The 22,874-nt window shown below is 40.3% G+C and overlaps 2 protein-coding genes across 7 annotated transcripts in view; both read right to left on the bottom strand.

The window, feature by feature from the left end:
• Positions 1–1,483: 1,483 nt before the first annotated feature.
• On the bottom strand, positions 1,484–12,636 carry slc15a1b (solute carrier family 15 member 1b). The gene is made up of 21 exons (XM_072682890.1): positions 12,615–12,636; positions 12,290–12,431; positions 11,446–11,565; positions 10,526–10,625; positions 9,763–9,853; positions 9,453–9,536; positions 8,927–9,009; positions 8,661–8,747; positions 8,447–8,536; positions 7,938–7,982; positions 7,806–7,838; positions 7,560–7,648; positions 7,354–7,435; positions 6,160–6,276; positions 5,352–5,486; positions 5,166–5,212; positions 4,265–4,369; positions 3,864–3,978; positions 2,979–3,116; positions 2,783–2,890; positions 1,484–1,687 (listed from the first exon to the last, which is right to left on the bottom strand). The coding sequence occupies exons 1-21, from the start codon at positions 12,619–12,621 to the stop codon at positions 1,484–1,486; spliced, it is 2,022 nt and encodes a 673-aa protein (XP_072538991.1). The 5' UTR covers positions 12,622–12,636.
• Positions 12,637–19,546: 6,910 nt separating this feature from the next.
• Positions 19,547–22,874, bottom strand: part of dock9b (dedicator of cytokinesis 9b) — a 103,272-nt gene continuing 99,944 nt past the window's right edge. For 5 of the 6 annotated variants that reach the window (XM_072683664.1, XM_072683667.1, XM_072683663.1 and 2 more), the window contains 2 exons: positions 22,584–22,722; positions 19,547–22,256 (listed from right to left, as the gene is read on the bottom strand). In XM_072683664.1, coding sequence (XP_072539765.1) covers positions 22,131–22,256; positions 22,584–22,722 — 265 coding nt within the window. In that variant the 3' untranslated portion in view covers positions 19,547–22,130. The remainder of the gene's footprint in view (positions 22,257–22,583; positions 22,723–22,874) is intronic. The other variant, XM_072683670.1, reaches the window with a different exon arrangement.

A 22,874-nucleotide genomic window follows, 5' to 3' on the forward strand; every position in this document is an offset into this window, starting at 1 on the left:
TGCTCTTTATCCTATTCAAGCTGACTTTTTGTATTTCCTTCAGTTTCCAGAGCTGTTCAGCAGCAGCAGGTCCAAATTCACAAATACAGCTTGAAACAAATACTGAAAGAATTGCAGCCAAAACCTTTACTTTTGTTGTCGTGTCTGTTTAAAGCCTGCCCCATTCTGGAGTAAAATTCTTTGTACAAGGAAAGTAAGGGATCATTATGTGAAGCCTATCTGCCAAACATGGAAACACTGTTCTGGGGTGGGATGCATAGCTACTCCTATTCTGTGAAATGCTGCAAAATGGATGGATTGGCGCTTCCCTGTACAGGTGGATAAAGACTCCGAAGCGGCAGGTCCACGTTTACAGACTGCAACAGATACCGAAAGAAATGCAGTGAGATTAAAGGAGAATTCTGGCCAGCATGAAGAAGGAAAGTAAGGGTTCATTATCTAAAGTGCATCACATCTGTCAAACATGGTGGAGGCACGGTTACAGGAAGGGCATGAATGGTTGCCAATACCAGTGCATTTCTGCTTATATTCAGGGAAATGCTGCAAAACAAATGCCACTTCACTGTATGCAGATGTACAAAGACTTAAAGTACTGTGAAAGCAGCAAATTCAGCATTTTAAAAAGGTTTACATTTTATACATTTTATAAATGTTTTCCCTGAATTTGTTCCCTAAATGTATCAATTATTAAAGAGCATTAAAGTAGGTTCATTAATCAGATTTTAACTCCAAGCATACTCCCAATTCAGCCACTCAAGGACTAGTGATGACAGTAGATGGATGTGTGCGTGATGCATTCTTTATTGAAGTACTTGGTCAATGGTTGATCACCATTTTTGGTTGTATTTTACAATTTATTGCACTAGATACATATTAATGCACACAGCTCCTCTCGACTTTACATACAATACAAAACACTGTAATACTACAAAATACATACAGCTTTATACTAGTTAAATACAACTGCTAAATTATTTGCATTTTACATGTTTCAATACCTTGTAAAAATATATTTAGGACACAATATTACATATTAGAATTACTCCAGATTTGTGAATTGACATGAATGTGTAATTGGAATGCTCAACCTTCCTTTAAAAGAACAAAGTTTATGAAATCTGAGCAATTTTCCCGTTTTTGGTGAGGAAGCAGCACACATCAGTCTCCAGCTTCCAAAAGAGACCAGTTCAATTGCCCTGTTCTGAAGCAAGACTTCAACAACTACATACCAAAGACACTCGGTCGCAGACAACGCCACTTTCCCAAACCCCATCCCTCTGGCTATGGCAATAGTCCAACACATGCTTACTCTTCTTCTTCATAGAAAAAATGCCCTTCTGAGCTGGTCCAGGAGCAGCTTATACCCTGATGATGATCTCAATCTCAACCACTAAATGCTAAAAACCCAACACAGCAGCTCCCAGACCAGCAGAAACATCTTTAAGGCAGCAGGCAGCAGGAAGACGTGAAGGTGACGTGAGGTTTAGATCTTGGTCTGTTTGAGTTGCTCAGGCTTCTCGCTCATCTCCAGCTCGTTCTTCTTCTTCTCCTCCTTCTCTTCAGGGTTTTGTTCAGCAAACTTAGCCTCGATCTCAGCCGGGTCAATGTAGGTGTAGAAGTAGGCCATGATGGAGAAGATGATGCACACGCACACCAGGAGAGAAGCGAAGAGCACGTATTCGGCCCACTGTGGATCACACACAGGGTCAGTCAGCAATGAGCTACTTTTCTTAGGGTTTACAGTGTACTCAAATAAGAACATGCTGTTGTAAACCAAAGGGACAGGAGGATATTAATATTCACACTAAATATAAAAACTAATGCAGTCAAGCTGCTCATTTTTTGCACTGCCCCTGCTGCAACATCACTGGGCAACCAGCGTGCCTGGAGGGAGGCGCTGCACACCCAGCTTCAATGCCCCAGCCTGCAGATGCCAATTGACAGCCAGCGCTGCAACGGGGCGGAGATGTGGGAGGAGAGCGCCATCTACCCTCGGCTGCTGATGGCTAGCAGCATCACTGGGATTAGAACCAGTGATCCTCTGATCATGGTGACAGCGCTGTCCTTACTTAAGTCAACTAAATTAGCAGCATCATAACTTACAAAACAAATTAAGTGTATAATTAAGGTATAAGCTATGTCATGAAAGGAGAAGTGGCAGCATATTTATATTTAAATGTGCAGTTTTTAAATATATAAAGGGATGCACTAATTCATATTTTGATATGCAGTAGTATATTATGTATACAAGGGTTCTAATAATAAATATATTTATATTGGAATTAAATAATGATTTTTATAAAATATATTTTGTTTTGTACTTGCACATCTGTAAATCTGCTTTGCATACAGTGATCCATATCTTAATGTACATTACGTGTAAAGTTGTAAAAATATCTATATGCTGCTGTTTCTCCCCTCCAGAGTCTCAACTAGACCTGCTTCTGTGGTTTCACATACTTATCTATAAAAATGGACAACACTGAAGCTTCAAGATACACTAATGCAGTGCAGTGTACTTCTGTGCATATTTATAGATAAGAGCATGTCGCACAGAACAGTGTCAAAAACCACATAGTGAAGTCAAGTAGAAGCAACAGTGTGAGGGTTTCTGCATGTAGTCTGCATCACCATGCTAACTGGGGGCTGTTAGCTCTGGTAGCCCTGTGTCTCTAATGCAGAACTCGAGAAGCGTATCTCACAGGATAAGCAAATAACTAGTTCTCTTAGCTGAATGTATCGAGGCCGGTCATGGATGGATTTCGAGTAGAAATGTCAGTACCTGCTCAGGGAGCTGGCCTGCTTCAGCCACAATCAGCACTATGATGTTCCCCACGGCAACGGTCAGCAACCAGCCAGCCTGAAGGACTGACTTCATGTTGCTGGGTGCCTGAAAAAAGACATAAATTGTATGATCAGTCAGTACAAGCTTTAGGTTTAACACGCTGTGGTAAACAGAACAGACTACAGCCTCTTACCTGTGAGTAGGAGAACTCTAGACCCGTCACAGAGAAAACCACTTCTCCCGATGTCATGAGGAAGTACTGGGGGATCTGCCAGGCCATGTGGATGGTGTTGGGCTTAATGTCTTCTATCTGCTGGATGGTGCTCGAGCACTGCAGGTAATGTAAGTACAGTGCACAGTGAGATGAAGGATATACGGCAGCTCGGTCATTTCTGCAGATGACTGTGACTGTCGTAACGTCTTTCCTTGACATGTTAAAGAGGCTTTAGTGTGAAGAGAAACTTCAAACTGTCTAAAAGACCATAGATACACCACAGAACACTATTACATGAATTGGTGATGAGGATTCTGCCTGATGCCCGAGACACTGCTTTATGATAGGTTTGAGATTAAGGCGGACAGGTGATGTGCAGGGAAACAGAACCTAGATTATAGATATACCTCTATTAAACCAACATTATATATATATATATATATATATACATAGTAAGTATTGACAGGACAAGGAACAAACCTCCTTCAATGGACATCAGTGTAAAAATATTTGATGCAGTTTGGAGCATTCCTATTGGTCCATTCATCAAGAATTCTTGATCTAAAGAACAACTGCTGGTTTCCAAATACGTGTTTTACTGTTGTAGACATCACAACCTCTTAAGTTCCTCAGTTTCTCTACAATGCACCATTTTCACCATCAAGCCAGTCTGAAAGCTTGCACAGATCAATTTGCATCTCCAAACAATGTTAAAATGACGAAACTAGGTTTTCTTATTTGGTTCTGCATAAACTATCATTTCCTCACTGCAGCGTTTGCTGGATATTGGGTTCTTTCCGGATCTACAAATATGCAGACGTGAAGTTTGAAGTGCAGCTTAGAGCAGGGGCAATGGGGACTTACGTCAGTTTCAAAGCTGAAGGTGCTGGGTATGAGGAGTGTGTAGGAGCTTCCGAAGCCCAGGGTCATGGTGTAGTCGCATGTCTTTCCTGCTTCGTTTAGTATGGTGAAGGTGGCTCTGCAGCACAGGAGAGAGAAGTGATGTTACTGTGTAAACGCTGAATTCACTCTGGATGGTTTTTGAAAAACAGACTAACTAACATGAGGCGTGTAAACTTGTCTTTGGTGGTCAAAGTGATCCAGCTGATTGACCAGCTTTTCAACCACTTCAAAAGACCATCAAAGAGCAGCTCGGACCATCTAAAACATGCTACCAGTAAAAGCTGCATATCTTTAATAATCATAACGAATTGTGAATAATTCCAAAATTCAAAAAATCACACAAGCGGGATGTAAGCACTTACGTTCCCTGTGGGACAGAAGCGTAGTCAGAAAAGCCCTCAGGAGCAACGGCACCCAGGTTTGTAGGACTGGATATGTTCAGCACTGTGCCAAAGCCATTTACAAACCTAGCACCAGAAAACAGACCAGAACATAAACATCATCAGTATCTCTCTCAAATCCACGAATGATCTCATGATCTCACGAATGGCTCTTCACACAGCCAAGATGTTGTGTAATAACGCGCCTTCAATAAATATTTTCATAACTCGAGCATATTAGTGGTGAATGTAATCTACCCTTTTCTGCTTCCACTTGTGAAGCGAGATTTATGAGCTTTTTATATTCAAGTGCTTTTGTTGTGGGAGAGACATGAAAAATGGCAGCAAATGTAAAATTGAATTAATTAGTTAATGGCTGTTCTATAGCAGGGTAAGTGCACATGGACTACAGTTAAAATATTGTGCGCAAATAATCATTAACAGCATAAGATTTATGTATCATTCAATACTAAGTCTATCTTCTTCTCCACCATGTGAAAAGGGCTGAAAGTCACCTTAACTCAGGAACTTCGGTATTAAAGTATCTCCAGATTTTCCACTAATAATTATGACTTGAGGGGGTGTTCATGCACAACTTGGGAACTCATATTTACTCTAATTCCAGTAGTATGTGACCGCAGCATTGGTGTATGAAGAGTTTCTCGTTTTGACCTAAAATTTTTATCATCTAGTTTATCTTTCAAATTGGGATTTTTGGAAGGTTTTTTTTTACGTTTATTGTACAAAAAGTAACCAGACTATTCTTGTTGGGTTCAATTACTCTGTGCACCTGGTACCCAGGAGCTTACACACTGAAGTGACATTCAGTAATGGCCAAATTCCTGAAAGATGAATACTAGTTAAGACGTGAATGAAAACTGACCTGATATCATTATTTCCTTGCTCAGGTTTGGTGTTTAAATCTGCATCCTGAGAACAAAGCAAGGAAAGGATTAGAACTACATCAATTAACCATTATTTCATCAAAACTGTCCCTTTTAGAAGCTGCATTGACATGGAATACAAAGTCTCGTAAAGAAGATCCTCCACTAAACGGTATAGCACTTACGCTGCCTAGAACTGCGGTAGAGTTGAGCAGCACAGTTTGGCGGTTTCCTTTGGTCAGCTGGATGCTGAATTCTTTTCCGTTCCCCAAAGCCACCACTGCTGTGTCCGCATTAACAGTGAAGTAGTTACCTGAGGACTGCAGAGACGGGACAATTACTTGACATTGACATTTTTGGACTGTTCATTCTTTCACAGCTGTATTTGTTTGTGGACTATATGGACATAAGTATTTGGACACCTATTTATTTATTGTTTCTTTTGACTTTGGCATTTAAAAAGAAAAGTGAATCCTGCTCTTGGAGTTGGAGTAACTGTCTGTACTGTCCAGGGAAGAAGACTTTCTACTAGATTGCTGTAGGTCAGGATGTTGAAGGATCATTGTTCCACCTTAACTCCAACACATCCCAAAAGTATTGGCATAATTCCACTGCTCCACAGCTTAATGCAGGTGGGCTTTATACCTCTCTGGCCCACACCTGGCATTAGGCATGGTGCCAATAGGTTCATGTCTATCTGCTCCAGAGAGTTCTATTATTTTATTGCCAATACTTTTTCACATTGACTAGAGAAGCTGTATGTGTGCATTTGCACATCTGTGTCAGCAACCAACATTGGCAGATTTATTGTATTGTGTTGTATCTACTGGCCTTGAGGCAGCTTTTCCTGACTGCATTGTGGTTTAAAGAGATGCCTTAACTTGTTAATGCGTCTTGAGGGTCCAGTTATGACCCAGTTCAATATTGCAGCGGTTTTCTGAAATCATATGTGTGTGTGTGTGTGTGTGTATGTATGTATGTGTGTGTGTGTACCTGGAAGGCTGCAAGATCGAATGGTGTTTTATCCACAGTGAAAGACAGTGGGCTGTTTTCCATGTTCAGGAACTTCACCTGAGCTTGAGAGGATGAGGGGAACTTGGGCAGGGTTTGCTGGGGATTGAAAGAGAAATCAGAATCAGAAATACTTTATTGATCCCAGGAGGGAAATTGCAGTTGTTACAGTTGCAACCGCTTGTGTAAGAATAAACACTCTTTAATATAAACGTTCTATAAATAAACATGAACACATATACATTTACATTTATGTATAAATTATATAAAAATGTATATTGGTAATAACTGATAATAAATATGGAAAATGATTGCACACATTAAACTGAATTACAGTACTATTATTATTGCAGATATGAACAGTATAATTTAAGTACTGCACAGCTGAACCATAGTATCACACACTGAGGGAGGAGTTCTATTGTTTGATGGCCACGGGTAGGAATGACCTCTGTGGTGCATTTCGTCTTGCACTGAATGTGCTCCTGTGTCTCATCACAGTGTTGTAGAGAGAGTTGGAGCCTTTATGCCATGATGGCATGCAGCTTAGACAGCAATAGGACAATATAAGCCACAGCACAGAGCACTTAATGACTAGAGGCTGGCCAATATATTGTCTGGCTAATAATGGGTGACATAAAAATTGGTTCATATTGAAATTCTTGTGTTTAAAGCAAAGGGTCAGAAACGATCAGACAACGCACTGCTTCCTGAAAAACTGAGAACTGCTTTCTATTTAATTGCCTTTATTGTTATAAATCATTAAACCGTATATACAGTGCAGTATATAGGTACAGTACTTCTACAGTACAATGAACGTTTTCTCTTTGCATAGTCTAGCATGAAAAGCATGGTTAGGTAGAAGAGTCAGCCATGCTACTGCACCCCTGGAGCAGAGACGGTTAAGTGAGGCTCAAGAGCCCAACAGTGGCAGTTTAGTGGACATGCGTATCAAACCTACAACCCTGTGGTCAATAACTTAAAGCTCTAACCACTGAGCCACTGCTGCCCCTTTTGCAGTTTTCTGACCCTTTGTTGGTGCAAACTCTACATAGGTTACACTGGATGAATTCCTAACATCCCCCGCCGGTACTAGATTCAGGCCCTAGTACTGAAAGCACCTTTAATCACATTATGATGGTTAGAGCACTGAATCGTGAGTGTTTGTGTCCTTACATCGATCTGAATCTGCACCAGGGCTGCAGCCACGAACGCCAATCCGGCCATGAACATACCCACGGTCATCCTTTTCAGAGGCCTAGAAGAAGTGACCAAACAAACACACACGCACATAAAGAGTGCTGTCACACACCGGACCCTCCTTTCCTTCTGATAGTGTCTCTCAGAATGGCAGCGCTAGCTGCTGTAATGTCAGCACTTACGTGAAGTTGAGGCCACACTTCTTAATAAGAGGATACACCATACTGTCCACGATGGGCACCATCACCAGGATCAAAATGGGGTTCACAATCTGCAGGAAGTGAGATCAGAGTCAACTGTGAGATGAAATCTGCATCTTATCATGCACCAGTTTGAGTATATATATCATCTGTGGTATGGTAATCAGGTAAATTCACTGCAGTCACTGATTAAATGGATGATTGAACAGAAACAGTAAACGGCCTCACCTGCATCTGGTCTGGCTGCACGTTGAAGGCACCCTGAAAAAGAGCAGAGAAAGAAAAGCCGGTCTTAAAACTGCCCTGAAGTCATTCATTTATTCTTATAGTTAAAAAGTTGAAGTTGCCGTTAGAACTTACAAAGCTGCCGTCCATAGTGGTGGCCTGAAGAGTCCAGCGAGAACCCTGCAGAGAAAGAACGCTTTAATTAACATCAGTGGAAAAACATGGAAAAACAGAAGAAACTAGAGCTATTTTCTATGGACACCCTTCCTATAGACACCCTTGCACAAATGCCATTTTATTTTGTTAAGCATTTTTTGCTTTACTTCAGAGCACATTGTCTATTTATGTGAATTTATTTATGTAACCTGTGCTCCAATTTATGCATATATATATATATATATATATATATATATATATATATATATATATAGGCCTATTATTATTCAATCATACATCCCATATATAATAATAATAATAATAATAATAATAATAATAATAATATGTCAGGGCAGTTTTAAGACACAGTCTTATATGATTGAGCAATATATATATGTATGTATATATATATATATATATATATATATATTGTGTGTGTGTGTGTGTGTGTGTGTGTGTGTTGTGTGTGTGTGTGTGTGCATGCTGACCTGCTGGTCAAACAGTGCCCAGAACATGGGCAGAGGGATGTACAGAAAGAGAACCTTCAGCACCATCTTCACCTGAGCAATCAGCAGTTTCTGCAGACAGAAAGAGGAGGTTAAGTGTGGAAGTAAACAAGTGTGTGTGTCATGTTACTTGTTGCAGGAACATTAAAATGTGTGTGTGTGTGTGTGTCAGTGTGAGAAAGTACATGTAGCGTACATCATATTTCTCATTGGCCCAGTCCATCCAGTGCTCTCTCTTGGGGTAGGCGCTGCTGCGGTGAACAAAGCGATTCTTGATGGCGAACTGCAGAGAACAGAGAGAAGACCTTTACCATACTTTACATCACAGCCCCCCCGAGAGATAGACTGATCAATCAGTCAGTCCATCAATCAGTCATTCTGCCCTTCTGTCTGTGTTTGTGTGTCTGTCTGTCTGTGTATTGTTGGTATATTTCTGAGTGAAAATGAAAAAGTGAAACTTACTCCGATGCATTTGCACACCTCCAACATGATGTTGCCTTTGGGGGCAGCTTTAGTGTACATGCCACTGCCCGCAATGAACACAACTGTGCGGAGAGAACAGAAGCCTCTGTTACAGCTGACCTATAGTGCCACCCTGTGGCCACTGGATGAGTAGCATTTACAGTGTGGAAGGAACAGTTCAGTGATTTTATTATTTATTTATTAGATAAGTAAACAACTGCAGCAGCTACATCCAGATAAGCTACATTATGTTAGAAAGCTGCTGCTTCTTGTCTGCATTTTTGTCCCTTTTTGTAGAGAACAGACAGTTATACAGTGTTAGAAACCATATAAGCAAGTCTGTTTGAGACCACTTCCCAACTCAACATGGTTTAAGACAACTATGTGGGTATGACACATGCAGCTTGAGCAGTGAACATTGCTGGGATGTGAGCTTCTATTGCTCCTATAGCTACATTCCTCTAAGACAAAGGAGGAAGTTGTGTAAATCTGACTAACTATCCTTTGAAGAGCAGACAGAACCTACCCAGAGCAACAGCCATGAGGGCAGCTGGGACGCCGAACGCCAGGGGATAACACTTCTGCTGGGAGTTAATACCACACTCCTGAGCTGTGGGAGAGAACAAAAACAGAGGACAAATACATGAGTAGATCCTTGAGAATACTCCATTTTAAAGGCCCTTAGAATCCAACACTGTTATTGTGCCTTTAAGACAGATATATGTAAAAGACCTCTGTTGTGATTGGCTGAACCTGAACCTTCAATTCATTCAAAAAGCACACTTAAATGGTCCTCATGGCTTCAGTGTGACTAGTCGGGTAAAAACAAGGCATACCTCTGAGAATGGGTGTGATGAGGGTGGAGAGCAGACTGCCAGCGTTGATGGAAAGATAGAAGATGGAGAAGAAAGTGCTTCTCTGCTTCTCCTGTGGATCAAAGCAGCTTTTTTAGAACTCTATTATAACACAGCACTAATTGCAGAGCCATTTTTGTGGACGTTAACAGTTTTTATGATCTAATGAATTTATGGTGAATTCTTGGCAGTCCTAAAACACAGCCAGGAGGAGCAGAAAGTAATAATCGGTAATAATCCAGCAGTTGTCATCGACAGTCATCCATATGCAGTATCTTATCTTTATCACCCTGCACCTTCATCCCCCATGTGTGAATATGTACCTGTGTACCTCTGCATGTGTGTGTGTGTATCTGTGTGTGGACATTGAGCTCTAGTAACACTACTACTGCTGACACAATCACACAAGAATACTGACTTACTGGACTTTTCCACACACACACACACACACACACACACACACACACACACACACACACACACACACACACACACAAAGGGATTCTAATGTACAAAGTACAGTTACAAAAATGGTAAAACACAGGAAAAAAAAACATGGGGGGGGTCGTATGAGGACGTTGTGTCAGTGGAGTTGGTAATTTGACTGCTCGGCTAGCAGCTAGCTAATAAACTAATGTACAGGCTGAGAAATGAGCCTGAAGTTTTCCTTTGTACTGAACTCGTACTGAACTGTGAGGTCCATATTCTTTTGTGCACTGTTAACATCCACCCCTAACTTACACACCTGATGGTCCTCAAACTGGTCTCCTCCAAAGGCTGCCACACAAGGTTTGATACCTCCTGTTCCCACGGCAATGAGAAAAAGACCCACCATGGACAAGGCACTAATAATACAGAGAAACACAGTGTATTATTAATCATAATATATGTGAAGTTGAATATTTACAGTTATGTAGTTCTCTTTTCTGGAGATTTTTTTGTAAAATAGGTGAATAAAACCCCATTTATTTAACACATATAAAATGTTTATATATAAAAAAAAAAACATTTAAAAGCCACATAGAAAAGGTAGAAGTGAATTTTATGTACAAGATTAAAAAATGGAATATGGATGGACTGCTCAAACAAGGTTTGACTGATTTGATCTTATGGACTTAATTCCACAGATATCTCTTATGATTCGGATTCAGACTTGCAATAAATGCAAGTTTTGTCCTTTTGAAAAAAAAAACACTTTGTGGTTAAATTTTATTTACCACGTTTGATACGGCTTATTTTCAGTAGTCAGATTTGTTTGGATGTTTTTATGTATTTATGTAACTGTACAGGTTTTACTGAAGTTTGGTGTGACTTATAAAGTCATATGTCTGTCAGTTATTCCTTCAGTTTCACTGATTTTGCAAAGAAAGGATGTAAAGGCTTCTATTTCAGAATTACATTCATTTATTTGACCCTCAAATGTTCGACAGGCAGTGTGCCTCAAAAGGCTGGGCTTTCACAGAAGGCCACTCTGATAACATTGGACCATGGAGTGCACTTTCAGACTTCGTGTGCTTTTATGGCGCATGTATGTGAAGGTAATGGAGGTCCTCGGCTGTTTTTGTTCAGTGTTAAATATTTATGACGGGGGTTTTAAATGTGTCTGGGTGTGTGTTTGCCATGTAGATGGGAGTGTGTGCATGTCTTCCCAGTGGGATAACTCACACATGGAAGGTCATGTCATCGGGCGTGCCGTCGTGGTTGGAGTCGGTGATATCGTGGATGGCGCTGACTGCCATGACCACTTGCCCAATAGTGTACACAATGGACAGATACACTATGGTCCTGTGGAGAGTGAGACAATTGTGAATACAGCATATAGGCAAGTGTCTGTAGTTCTGTACTAGAGCTACGCTAAGCTGATACCCCAGCTTGATTAGACTTGCTTATATGGTTTCTGACCTACTGTTACCTATAATAAGGGGACAAGTCCTGTGAAAATGCAGGCATTGGAATGGCTGCTATATGGGTTTTAAGCTTGAGGACATACCTCTATTGCTTTTTATAGAAATACAGTGTCAGAAACCACGTAAGCAAGCGCAATGCAAGTGTGTGATGATATAGGCATGTAAATGTGGGTTATGTGAAAAATTCTGTGTAGAGTAAATCCCTTTAACAGGGGCTGGTTTCTCAAAAGCCTCAGAGTCAACATCTTAACTGGAAGAGAAAGTGTTCACTGTGATGCTTCTGAATAGCAGGTGATTCTGGTCCAAATACTGCCCATGGGAAATTAATGGCAAAGGCAAATGTACTGTTGGTGAAAACTGGACCAGTCATAGGAACTACCTCTACAGTGTGACGTGGCATTTGAACTCTGGCCTACATGTGGCCTTCAGAATTTCTAATTTTGGGCCAAAACTGACCCAACTGTGGCTAGAAGTGGCTGTTCTGTGGAAGTGTTCTGGCAGCGAAGTTTCAATATGGGCCAGAACTATCTGTGTTGGTCCACCATAAAGATAATCTGAGCAGTAAAGCGAGTTAAGAAAATGCAGGAGTTCCCTTCACTCACTTGAACTTTCCCAACCAGGAATCAGCCACGATGGCCCCCAGTATGGGCGTCAGGTAGCACAAGGCCACGAAGGTGTGGTAGATAGTGGTGGCCAGGTCATCGTCCCAGCGCAGGAAGTAGCGGAAGTAGAGCACCAGCACCGCTGCAGAGCAAAGAAGAAGGAGAGACGGAGATCAGCAAAGGAAAGGGTAAGCAATATCTTAACGGTAAAAAAGTAAGCTTCATAAAGAACCAAATACAGCCCAGAGCTGAGAAGAACATGTGCTTACATCACACACACACACACACACACACACACACACAGAATTCAGAGCCCTGAACTCACCTCGCATGCCATAGTAGGAGAAGCGCTCGCAGAACTCGTTCACCACAATGAAGAAAATACTGAGTGGATAGCCAAAGCACCCCACCTGTTTACACACACACACACACACACACACACACACACACACACACACACACACAGAGAGAGACACACAGAGAGAGAGAGAGAGAGAGAGAGAGAGAGAGAGAGATCAGTGACCAAATGGTGGCTGGAATGATATAAATACAGTGTCTGAAATCAGTGGCCCATAAAAACCCTGTCTCTCTATTTTGGCAGTCTTTAATTTCTGACATGATTTGAATCTGTCAGTTGTTCTTTGCATTGATTAAAAACGTCATGATGAATGGACCAATAGAAATGCTCCAAAATAACTTTTCATATTGACTTCCATTGACTATAGTTGCCATTTTTGGAGATACAGGGTTTTTTCTGTGACAGTGACAATATACTGCATGTTGATTTTTTTATACCTGAGATTTACTGCTCTTCGTCTTTCCCTGCTCTTTGTCTAAAAAAGAATAACAGACAAATATGAAAAAAGGTCAATAAAAAACATGGAAATGGAAAGGCGTGTGTAAACTGGTTTACAATGATTGGAAAGTATCAGCTATTAATGATTCCTCTCCAGAAAAGGCAGAATGTCCACTGACTGAATGGACATTAACGCAGAATGAGGAAACCACCTCAATAAATGAATCTTTGTAAATGATACAGGCTCTAAAAAAATAGCAAAGTCTGATTGATGGCTTTTAGGGTGGGAAATATGGCTACATTTATCATTATTGTGAGAAATTTCATCACAACATGCTTTTCTCAACATTTTGTGAATTTCAGCAGAATTTTAAAAATATTGACAAACTGATTAATCTGAATAAAAAGCTTATAGTCCATCCTAGGCCTAGTTTCCCAAAGGCATCACAGTGTTCAGAATGACGCTCACTCGACCATTCAAGAAACATTTTTGTGCAAAGATGCTTCGGGAAAACACAACCAAGATCAGCTGTATTTACACTGCGTTCATGTGTTTATTCAGAATTATGGTGAATATGAGTTCCCAACTTTGAAGTTGCACATGAACAACCCCTCAAGTTGCAATTTCCAGTGGGAAATTCAGAGATTATGATACCCGAGTTCCCGAGTTGAGGTGACCTTCAACCTTTTAAGATGGTGGAGAACAGACAGACTCAATATTAGATGGTCTGTAATTCTTTATTTTTAACTGCTGCAGCTGCTGTTCACATTATTGTTATGAACTGTACTCTATGAGCACTTGAACACATGGTGCTTGTGATTCCGACTTCACAAGTGTGAAGTAGCATCTTCCGGCTAGCACCTGAACGCAGCATCAGTGAAACGCTGAACGAAAAGGATTGTATTCAAACACTTATATTAAAAATAAAGGTGCTTTGAGCGATGCCATTGAAGAACCACCTTTGGTTCTATGAGGAACCATGTTTGTACTAGTGATGTGAGTGAGGAGATTCTTCGATGGTAAAGAACCTTTACATTATATCTTACATCATTAGATCTTATATTGGTTCCTCACATTCACCCATCTCTATTACACACATGGTTTCTTATGGAAATAGTCACTCAGATATGCATCGTTTGTGGGGGACGTACCCTAACCGCTTGAATCTGTAAAAAAAAGCATCATTAGTTTCTTAATTAAATCCAATCATTAATATTCAGCCCTACAGTGTGCATCCACAGCCTGGGCCACTCACCTGCCATGGTGTCTGCTGTTCCTAGACTCAGCTCTTAACTCCTCTCCCAGTGAATATCCTTTAGTGCAGATACACGCAGAGCTGCGGGTAAAACACCACAAGTGTGCACACACACACACACACACACACACACTCACACCAGGTGCCCCTGTGCTCTGAGCACCTGTGATCAGGTAACAGGGATTTATATAACCTGCATTGTAAAAAAAAAGGGGGCTGTGGCACTGTGGACTGTGGCCCCCGGTTATTACACACCAGCCCAGAACATGAGCTTCAGTATGTGTGGTGTGTGTGTGTGTGTGTGTGTTTTATCATCTAATCATTGCAATAAATTCAATATGGTTGTTAATCTGCCAAAAAAAAAAAAACATGGACAACATTTCCCCTAAATTCCAAATTAAAATATTGCAATTCAGAGCATTTATTTGCAGAAATGACAAATACGCAAATAATGCAAAGAAATTATAATTATAATGCAAAGTTATTATTGAAATTTAAACAACACAGGACTAATATTTTAACTTTGAGAGCATTCAGAAATCACTATATATATATATATATATATACAGGGTGGTATGTTATTAAGATGGGGCCGAAGAAGACCAAGAAAAGAGAGAGTGAACTGCTTGTAAGCTGGTAGAACAGGCAAATCAAATCAAAACCTGCATGTGACTTTCAAGAGCCTGCATGACTTTATAATTGTACACCTTTTATAGAAGTCAAGAAGGTGGACCACTGTCCAGCAAAAATCCATAAATTTTGGATGCCAATGGAAAATCATCTTGTAAAAGGCTGAAGCTCAAAAGAGAATGGCTTCTGATTTTGGCCAAATGGGGTGTTACTAAGTACTAACTTTTAAAAGCCAGTTTGATGATTTTATTTTGAAAGTTTAATCATTTATTGCTATGTTTATAACTTCACACACACAAAGGCTTCATTTATACATACTGTACACACACATGGTGTAAAATACTGAAATTATTATTATTTTATTCGTATTATTATTAATATTATGTTGGATTTTTCTGAAATGATAAATAAAAATGTATTACAGTATTAAATACAATACAATTACAGTACAAATGTCAAAGGCCAATTTTTTTCCTTTTTTTTCTTGCCTGAGTCTACTGCTTTATTTGATTAGCATATTAATTAATTCAGTGTAAAATTAAACCGCCCACTGCTATGCTAATTTGTCTTTGTGTGAGGGCTAGCACTGTTGATTAGTCACCACATCAAGCACCACACCATCACACACATTAGAATTTGGATTTAGGACCCATACTCATCCTTTGCCTTCAGCTTATACACGGTACAGTTAGAATTAGAAAGCCTCTTATCTGGACACACACAGTATATATGATTAGTAAACAGACGCTGAGGTTTGTACACAGTCACCTGACGTTTGCCCCTGTAGAATGTCAACGAAAGGAAACGCTTAGTGGGTGATTAGATAGCCAGCATTAGAGTTAGATAATGCAAACATGTGCTTGTATACATACTTAATTATAGGCTAATATCATAAACACTGCCATCTTATCACCTTCATGCTACACACTACAGGGCACTAATCAGCATACACGTTTAAAGGCCTTAGTGGTGATAATGCTGTGTAATGTATTTTTTGTTTCAGAATGGACACACACACTAGACAAAATACTTGAGACGGTTGACAAAAATGTTGATTAATTGTGCTTAAGTCAATTCTGGTGGCAATTTTCATTGCTGTCAATCAGGATAGTATATTATGATTCAGGAAAGTAACTGTGTAGCAAGACATGAGACATCTGAATTGTTACATAGTGGACAAGAGCAGAATGAGACTACATTGTTTTACCACCAAATTTTCTTCCTATTTTAGTTCTTCATTAAAGCAGCAATATGAAACATTGGCATAATTTCCTCCTGGGCTCCCCCTATAGTCAGGAAGTGGAATTCACACCTTAAACGACCACTAAAGGACACATTTTTCTGGATGATGTAGGAGATACAGAACCATCACGGAAAGTGAAGTAATTATGGTCACTGATATAGTACAGTAATATTACACAAATGTGACTCGAGGAACACAGCGTTACGCAATTTCCACGAGAGTTACCAAGCCCGGAGTAGCAACGACAGCGACATAGTGTTACATGGTGTTGTGTTACATAGTCTTGTACCACTACAAGGAGGGTAAATGCTAGCATGTTCTTCCTTGCAGACACACCTCGTCCTTTCAAACTGCCATTAGTGCATCATTGCACTAATTGCACAAGCAGCCTGTACTGAAGGAAAATCATATATACACACATACTCATATTCACTAAGGTTACAGGGAGTGCTTCAGCCTGGACTGTTTTTTGAATGAGGCACAACACAGGACAGCCAGTCAGAACAGAAGTCACTCCAGTCTCTTATGCTTCCTCTTCTTATTTTTCCAGGATCAGGAACTCGAGAACAGCTTAACGTAGAACCTTTGTTTAAACGTTATTGCGAAAGTTTTGTAAAAGGAACTTTTCAATTTTCTATGCTTTATACATTAATACATTTAAGCAAACTACTGTTATTTCCCTGTAGACTCTTAATGAGCAACTGGGATCTCATCATCGGGTTTCCCTTGGCTTGAACCAGTCATTTACTCTCACTGTGCTAATGTTAAGCTTCCCTTTCTCTCTGTCCTTCTCAATATGCCTGTATCACTAGAGTCTCCAGAACCTCTGTCTATTTGTCTATCAATCTGTCTATTTTTCTGTCTACCTATATTAAATATCTTTCACATTTGTTACTTTTCTTGCTTTGTAAGCACTGGTATTTGCATTAGGGAATATGTCTAGGACATGTCTAGTTTCTATAGGTGCACAACATCTGTTTCATTCTAATTCTAATTGTAATTCTCATTCAGAAGGTGGCTGTGTTTAACTGATAATGATGGTTTAGGTATATAAACATACATAAAATGTCATACGCGGACCTTAAAAGCAAACATATATAATACAAAAAAGTACCCTTTAATGGCTTGAGCACCATGCTTAAAATACGTTACTGGGAATCATTGCTAGCACTGTATACAAAGCCTCTTTTACAGGGTCCATTCAGACACAGTCAAACTGGTCTTAGTACTACATAATGCCACAGTCATGCAAAAACCTTGTATCTTCTTTTGAACCATTTTTTTTTACTTTTTCCTTCACCATTGTGGAGATGAAGTTTCTGCATGACAACAAATATAAACTATGAAAGTATTCATACAGCATATTGCGCTGACTAGTATATGGAGCCACATGGCAACGAGTTCAGGCAAATTCTATTTGAACTATTCTTACTCAGCCCAGTTTGAATTCCCAGAAACAAAAGGTACATTGCCCGGCTGCATTCAAAAAATCTACCTGAAATTAAGACAGCTTTTAGTTACATAGCAGCAGAAAAGCGCAGCCTGTGTCTTTAGCTTTGAGACACGTCTAATGTCACTCTAGGTCCAGTGTAGGACCCCTTTTTACGTCCTCTAAAAAGATTCTCTTCCATATATATAAAAAAGGAGTGATAAACCCCACTGGCTGCAGACACATGGAGAAAGGGGAGACCAAGAGCCTAGCAGGACTTTCGGCAGGACTGGCAGTTAAAACCTGCTTTACACGTTATATAGATATGTGTCAAAGACCAAACTCACCTCAAACAGGCCTGGTCTGCAGAGTCAAAGGCAGTAGAAAGGCAAGAAGAGGCGAGGCCAGAAGATTAGACTGCTGTTCTTGGGCAAATGCAAATACTTTTATCTGCCATGCTTCACACATACACTCACCAAGCACTTTATTAAGAACACCTGCACAACCACTCATTCATGCATTTATCTAATCAGCCAGTAGCTTCAGGTAATGTTCACCTCAAACATCAGAACGTTGTAAGTTGTGAGATGGCTGATGGGTGAAGTCTTCCTATACTAAAGTCAGGCTAATGGCATTTCTGCTATTGTTTTGTAGCAAGTCTTTTCAATAAGTGTAGTGTAAGTGTAGCTGGGTTTCTGGTAGTGTAAGGCTTTCAATAGCCAGAAGGGAATTGTGCATGTTCACTTTCATAATTTACAAATATCTTAATGCTTTACTTTACTTATTAGGCAGCCCTGCTGTTAGTTACAGGGCAATAGATTGGAGGAGGAGCAGGTCGAAGCTGCAGTTTATTTAACATAGTTACGCACACGTGTTACGGTTGCTGAATTCACCCTACAAGATAGCATCCAGAATTAAGGCAAACATCTGCAAACGTGCACCTGTGACTTGGCTTGAAATATGCCAGCATTCAAACAGCAGTAATGTAGCCAGTAGTACTACAGCCAGCTGCTAATCAGTGAAGTGCTACAGCGAAATCCTTGATCACACCAGGTGAAGCTGTACTACCCGTACGCATTACATGCCTGCTGTTTTCTCCCTGAATCAGCCTGCTCATTCACACCAGTGCAACTGATACAATGACTGATCCACTATACTGAATAATCAGTACAGTGTAACACTCACATTGAGGATCATGGCTGATGGTGATTCCTGACTCCATAAGAGAGACCCCCTTACACCAAGCCTACTAAATCATATGACCAGGGGCACTGGTGGGCCTGTGTGTGTGTGCAGGGTCAGGATTTGTTTGGCATCATTGGGAGGCATGTGAGGGATGGGGGAGTGGAGTCAGCAACTTTCTTTCACTGCAAACCAAAATAACAGGCAGCATTGAGTCGCATGACGTTCAAAGCACTAGATGCCTCTTCCTCCTTCTCTCTGAGGATGACGAGGAGGAGGAACACTTAAAGGAGATGTATACTGCTATGAGCGGATCAGTGATCGCTGAGTTCACACTGGATGAGCTTTTCCAAAACGGTGATAATTATTACACAGGATGGGGATGAAGTTGACGCAGAATTAGTGATGTTCCTCTTTTAAACATATGAGATATATGTAATACTGGTCAATTGCAGCTAATGCTGCTAACAGACTAACACAGGCAGTGACTGATAAACGCATGGGAGTTCATTATGATGAACTATGAGACAGTGAATACACACCGTTATTCTCACAGCAAGTGAGAAGTGTTTATAGGTTGATTATTATATAAATTCATTATGAAGAATCGTGACTAATGTACCTTTAAAACAACTGATTTTAAAGCCTATCAGAGCCGTATTTGCCGCTATCAAAAAAGAAAAGTGTCTCCACAAATCCCAGTAAAAAAAGAGGACACATATTAAAGTTGTAGGACAATAATTTTATTTCATTAAAAAGAGAAGACTTTGAGGACATTAATATATTACATACACAAACTCAGAACTTGACATTCCGTTAAATAAAAATACCCCCAGATTTCCCTGATACAAAAACAATTTACATGAACGATAAACAAACAGGACAAGGGTATAAAAATCCTAACGTCAGACGCCTTTATCCATGTACTCCACAGCTCGCCTTTCCTCTTTGGCAAGAGATCATTAATAAAATAAGAAGAGCACATGGTAAGACGTATATTGCACTCCTTATCTATAGAGAACAGAACGTAATAGCACTTCCTCATTTGATTTTAATCCTCTCTACTAAAAACAATAAATCAGACAGCTTTAAAGCGCTTGCCACTTGCTACTGGCATGGGTGGTTGTAGAGATGAATGCTATCCGGTGTAGAGGCGCCTAGGCTGGTATTTAAATTTCAATTGTCCCTAAGATCACAAGCATGTGAAGCTAAACAGCAAGACGCATAATACACTGACTGCAATTGAAGAGCTACTGGTGAACATCCGGGTGGGAGATGGAGCACTATGTTGGTTAGGACGGGGGATACTTTGATTCGTAGTGGCCATTGGACGTGGCCTGTACAATAGCTCAAGACTGGTCACTCTTCACATAGCGCGTAAGCAGCTCTGAAGTTATACAGTATGACAGAAGAAAGAAGTAGGAAGTAAAGACTGAAAGACGACAGCACAACTGTCAACTGGAGGAGGCTTGTTAACTCTCAATGTGTTTGCCATTTGATTTTGCCTGCAAGTAGCTGGTGAAGTGTGGTGTGTCAAGTGTTTAAAGGAACAATTTGTGACGAATCAGGTGATTAATGTGATTTATCACTTTCTTAGATGCCGTCTTGATGTTTGATATTTGATGTGTGCTTCTTTAGTTCAAACTGGAAATGCTAGGCTAATGTTGCTAATAAACGCTTGACTTAGATTGTCACCAATTTCACATCTGTAAAAACATCTCTCAACCTGCTCAAAAACGTCCAGCATCCAGGTCATCATTTATTTTATGCAGATTTAGAACACAGTCATCATCTTTTCCAAAGAGCTGAATGGAGTTACACTTTTAGCTTAGTGTGTTTTTGTCTGTTTAAGTAGCTTTTTAATAGATTTCTGAAGCCAATCAATTAAATAGTTAAAAAAATAGGCTTCGCGCATGTATTTACTGTGATGATATTGGTGACAGTAAGTCCAGTCACATTAGCCTAGCATCTCCTGTTGTAAACTAAATGAGAAAGGATGTCAGATATCAAACGTGTCTTGGCATGATTCTGGGATAAGTGATGAATCATGTAGATTAGATTTGTTTGCAGTTTAGCAGTATAAGGTTTTCCTTGCTGGTGCATTCCACTCATTTTTTAAATGGTAAGATGTAAACAGGTCATTTAGCATGGTTTGTTGTGCCATGATCCCATCTAGAAAAACACAGTGAGTCTGAATTGTTTACAGCAGTAACAGGAACCAGACATCCAAAGAGTTTAATGTCTCTAAGCTCCCTCACAGAAAACATGCATGAACTGGTACTACTGAAGAGGTACCATACACTGATCGACCATAACAGTAACACGGCTGGAAGGTGTCCTGTAGTATCGGGCACCAAGACGTTCGCAGACGTTCCATGGATTGCATCAATGAGCCATAGGTGTCCATGACCCTGTTGCTGGTTCCGTTCTTTTGGACGACTGGTATAAAGTACATCCTTATCTTCAATATTACACATAAAACTAAGAAGATTTGTAGGTTGACTGGTCATTCGAGAGTGGGAAATAAAATGGCTATGTTTGCATTGCAGACATCGCAACCCCTGGTTCCATTCAACACTACTGTGAGGAAATCTGCTGCTTTCTACAATATAAAGTTTTTCTACAATGTAAGATTCCACAGCAAACCACACTGAACAGCTTGGTTTACATCTTAACAATCTAGGAATGTTGAACATTTAGTGGAATTCCTATTTAACTAAAATTTGCGTCATGTTTTCTTCATACGACTGTGGTTGGCCCTGTTGGCAGACAGCAAAGTCAAGTGAAGAAAGATGGCAAACTATTTATCTTGAATCAGCAAATGAATTATTACTTCTCAAATTTTAAATGACTGTCAATCAATATTAAACTGGAATTTCAGGATGAAATCTGTGTGGAATGAAGAAATGAATACGATTCTACTCTCGTATTAACTGCTGCACACAGTCACTCTGCATTCTGACTGGAGCGTTGAGGAACTTGAGGATGTCTTCAACAGTCAGGTTGTACTGGAGAACAGATCACTTAGGGAAAGGCAAAACTAAAGATTTCATATAAGACCTTTATTTTTGCCATGTGGCCTCAACTTAAAGTGGCCTGTCCTCTGAATGCCAACAATCAATACTTTTAATTGAGAGCCTTTAGAGAGACATTGTGTTCAAGATTCTTATCAGAGGATAATTCCCATGCTCCCAGCTCTCTCCCCCTCAGCATCATAATTACTTACTTGCCTTCTTTTCCTTCCATCCTTCTCATTCTCTCCCTAGCTACTGATAAGGTCAGGATTATAAGGCTGGGGTCAAACGTCACATGGAGGAGGCGGAGCCAGGTAGGTTGTGTAGGGCGGAGCCACTGGGAGTGCCACTGATGGCATTGAAGATGTGCAGCGAATCTGAGAGGGAGCTCTTTGTGCCGTTTTCAACCGCAGAGATCTGAGGAAAAGATAGAAAGTTTTGTTCCAAACCCTTCTGTACCAAAAAGTACATTTTCAAAGAGACTGTAACACAAAATCGAGGCATCATTACCATCCAATCTGCACAGGCCAGCAAAAAAAAAGAAGGAGAAAGCAGGTGTCATTGAGGGTCCACACACTTGAACAGTATGACCATGCAGATAAATGCAAGCAGTATATAAACACTGAGTGAGTGTTAATTATCAGTCATTAATAATGACAGTACGTTTCCAGGCTAGCCAGGTTCCAGTTAAGCTACAGAGTGCAAATGAATGCTGTATTTGCGTGTATGTGTGTGCAGTTGTACCTGTTCGTGCATGATGAGCGAGAGCTCTCTGATCAGGTCTCTGTAACTAGCCTTCATCTCATCATGATATTCCTGTTGATCCTCCTTTATCAGTCTCTCATTCACTCCCAAGGCCTGACCACATGCTTCCACAAACTGCCTGTATATAAACACACAGATGATCTACAATAAGGGCAATGGCTTGTTCACCATCAGCGTTCGGAAAAGCTAGCTTTACAAACACCCTGACTCCCCAAACCTTGCCCCAACAATCAGCAGCCATGGGCTCCTCCAAGCAGCTGTTTACAGTGG

Source organism: Salminus brasiliensis, chromosome 7 (genome assembly GCF_030463535.1).
Source record: "Salminus brasiliensis chromosome 7, fSalBra1.hap2, whole genome shotgun sequence".
Taxonomy (NCBI): Eukaryota; Metazoa; Chordata; class Actinopteri; order Characiformes; family Bryconidae; genus Salminus; species Salminus brasiliensis.

Excerpts from the sequence above, each read along its gene's own strand:
- slc15a1b (XM_072682890.1), bottom strand. Across the intron at positions 8,748-8,926 it reads AGGTGTGCAAATGCATCGGA|TTCGCCATCAAGAATCGCTT; the intron begins GTAAGTTTCACT and ends TGTTCTCTGCAG. Across the intron at positions 5,487-6,159 it reads TCGATCTTGCAGCCTTCCAG|TCCTCAGGTAACTACTTCAC; the intron begins GTACACACACAC and ends CCGTCTCTGCAG.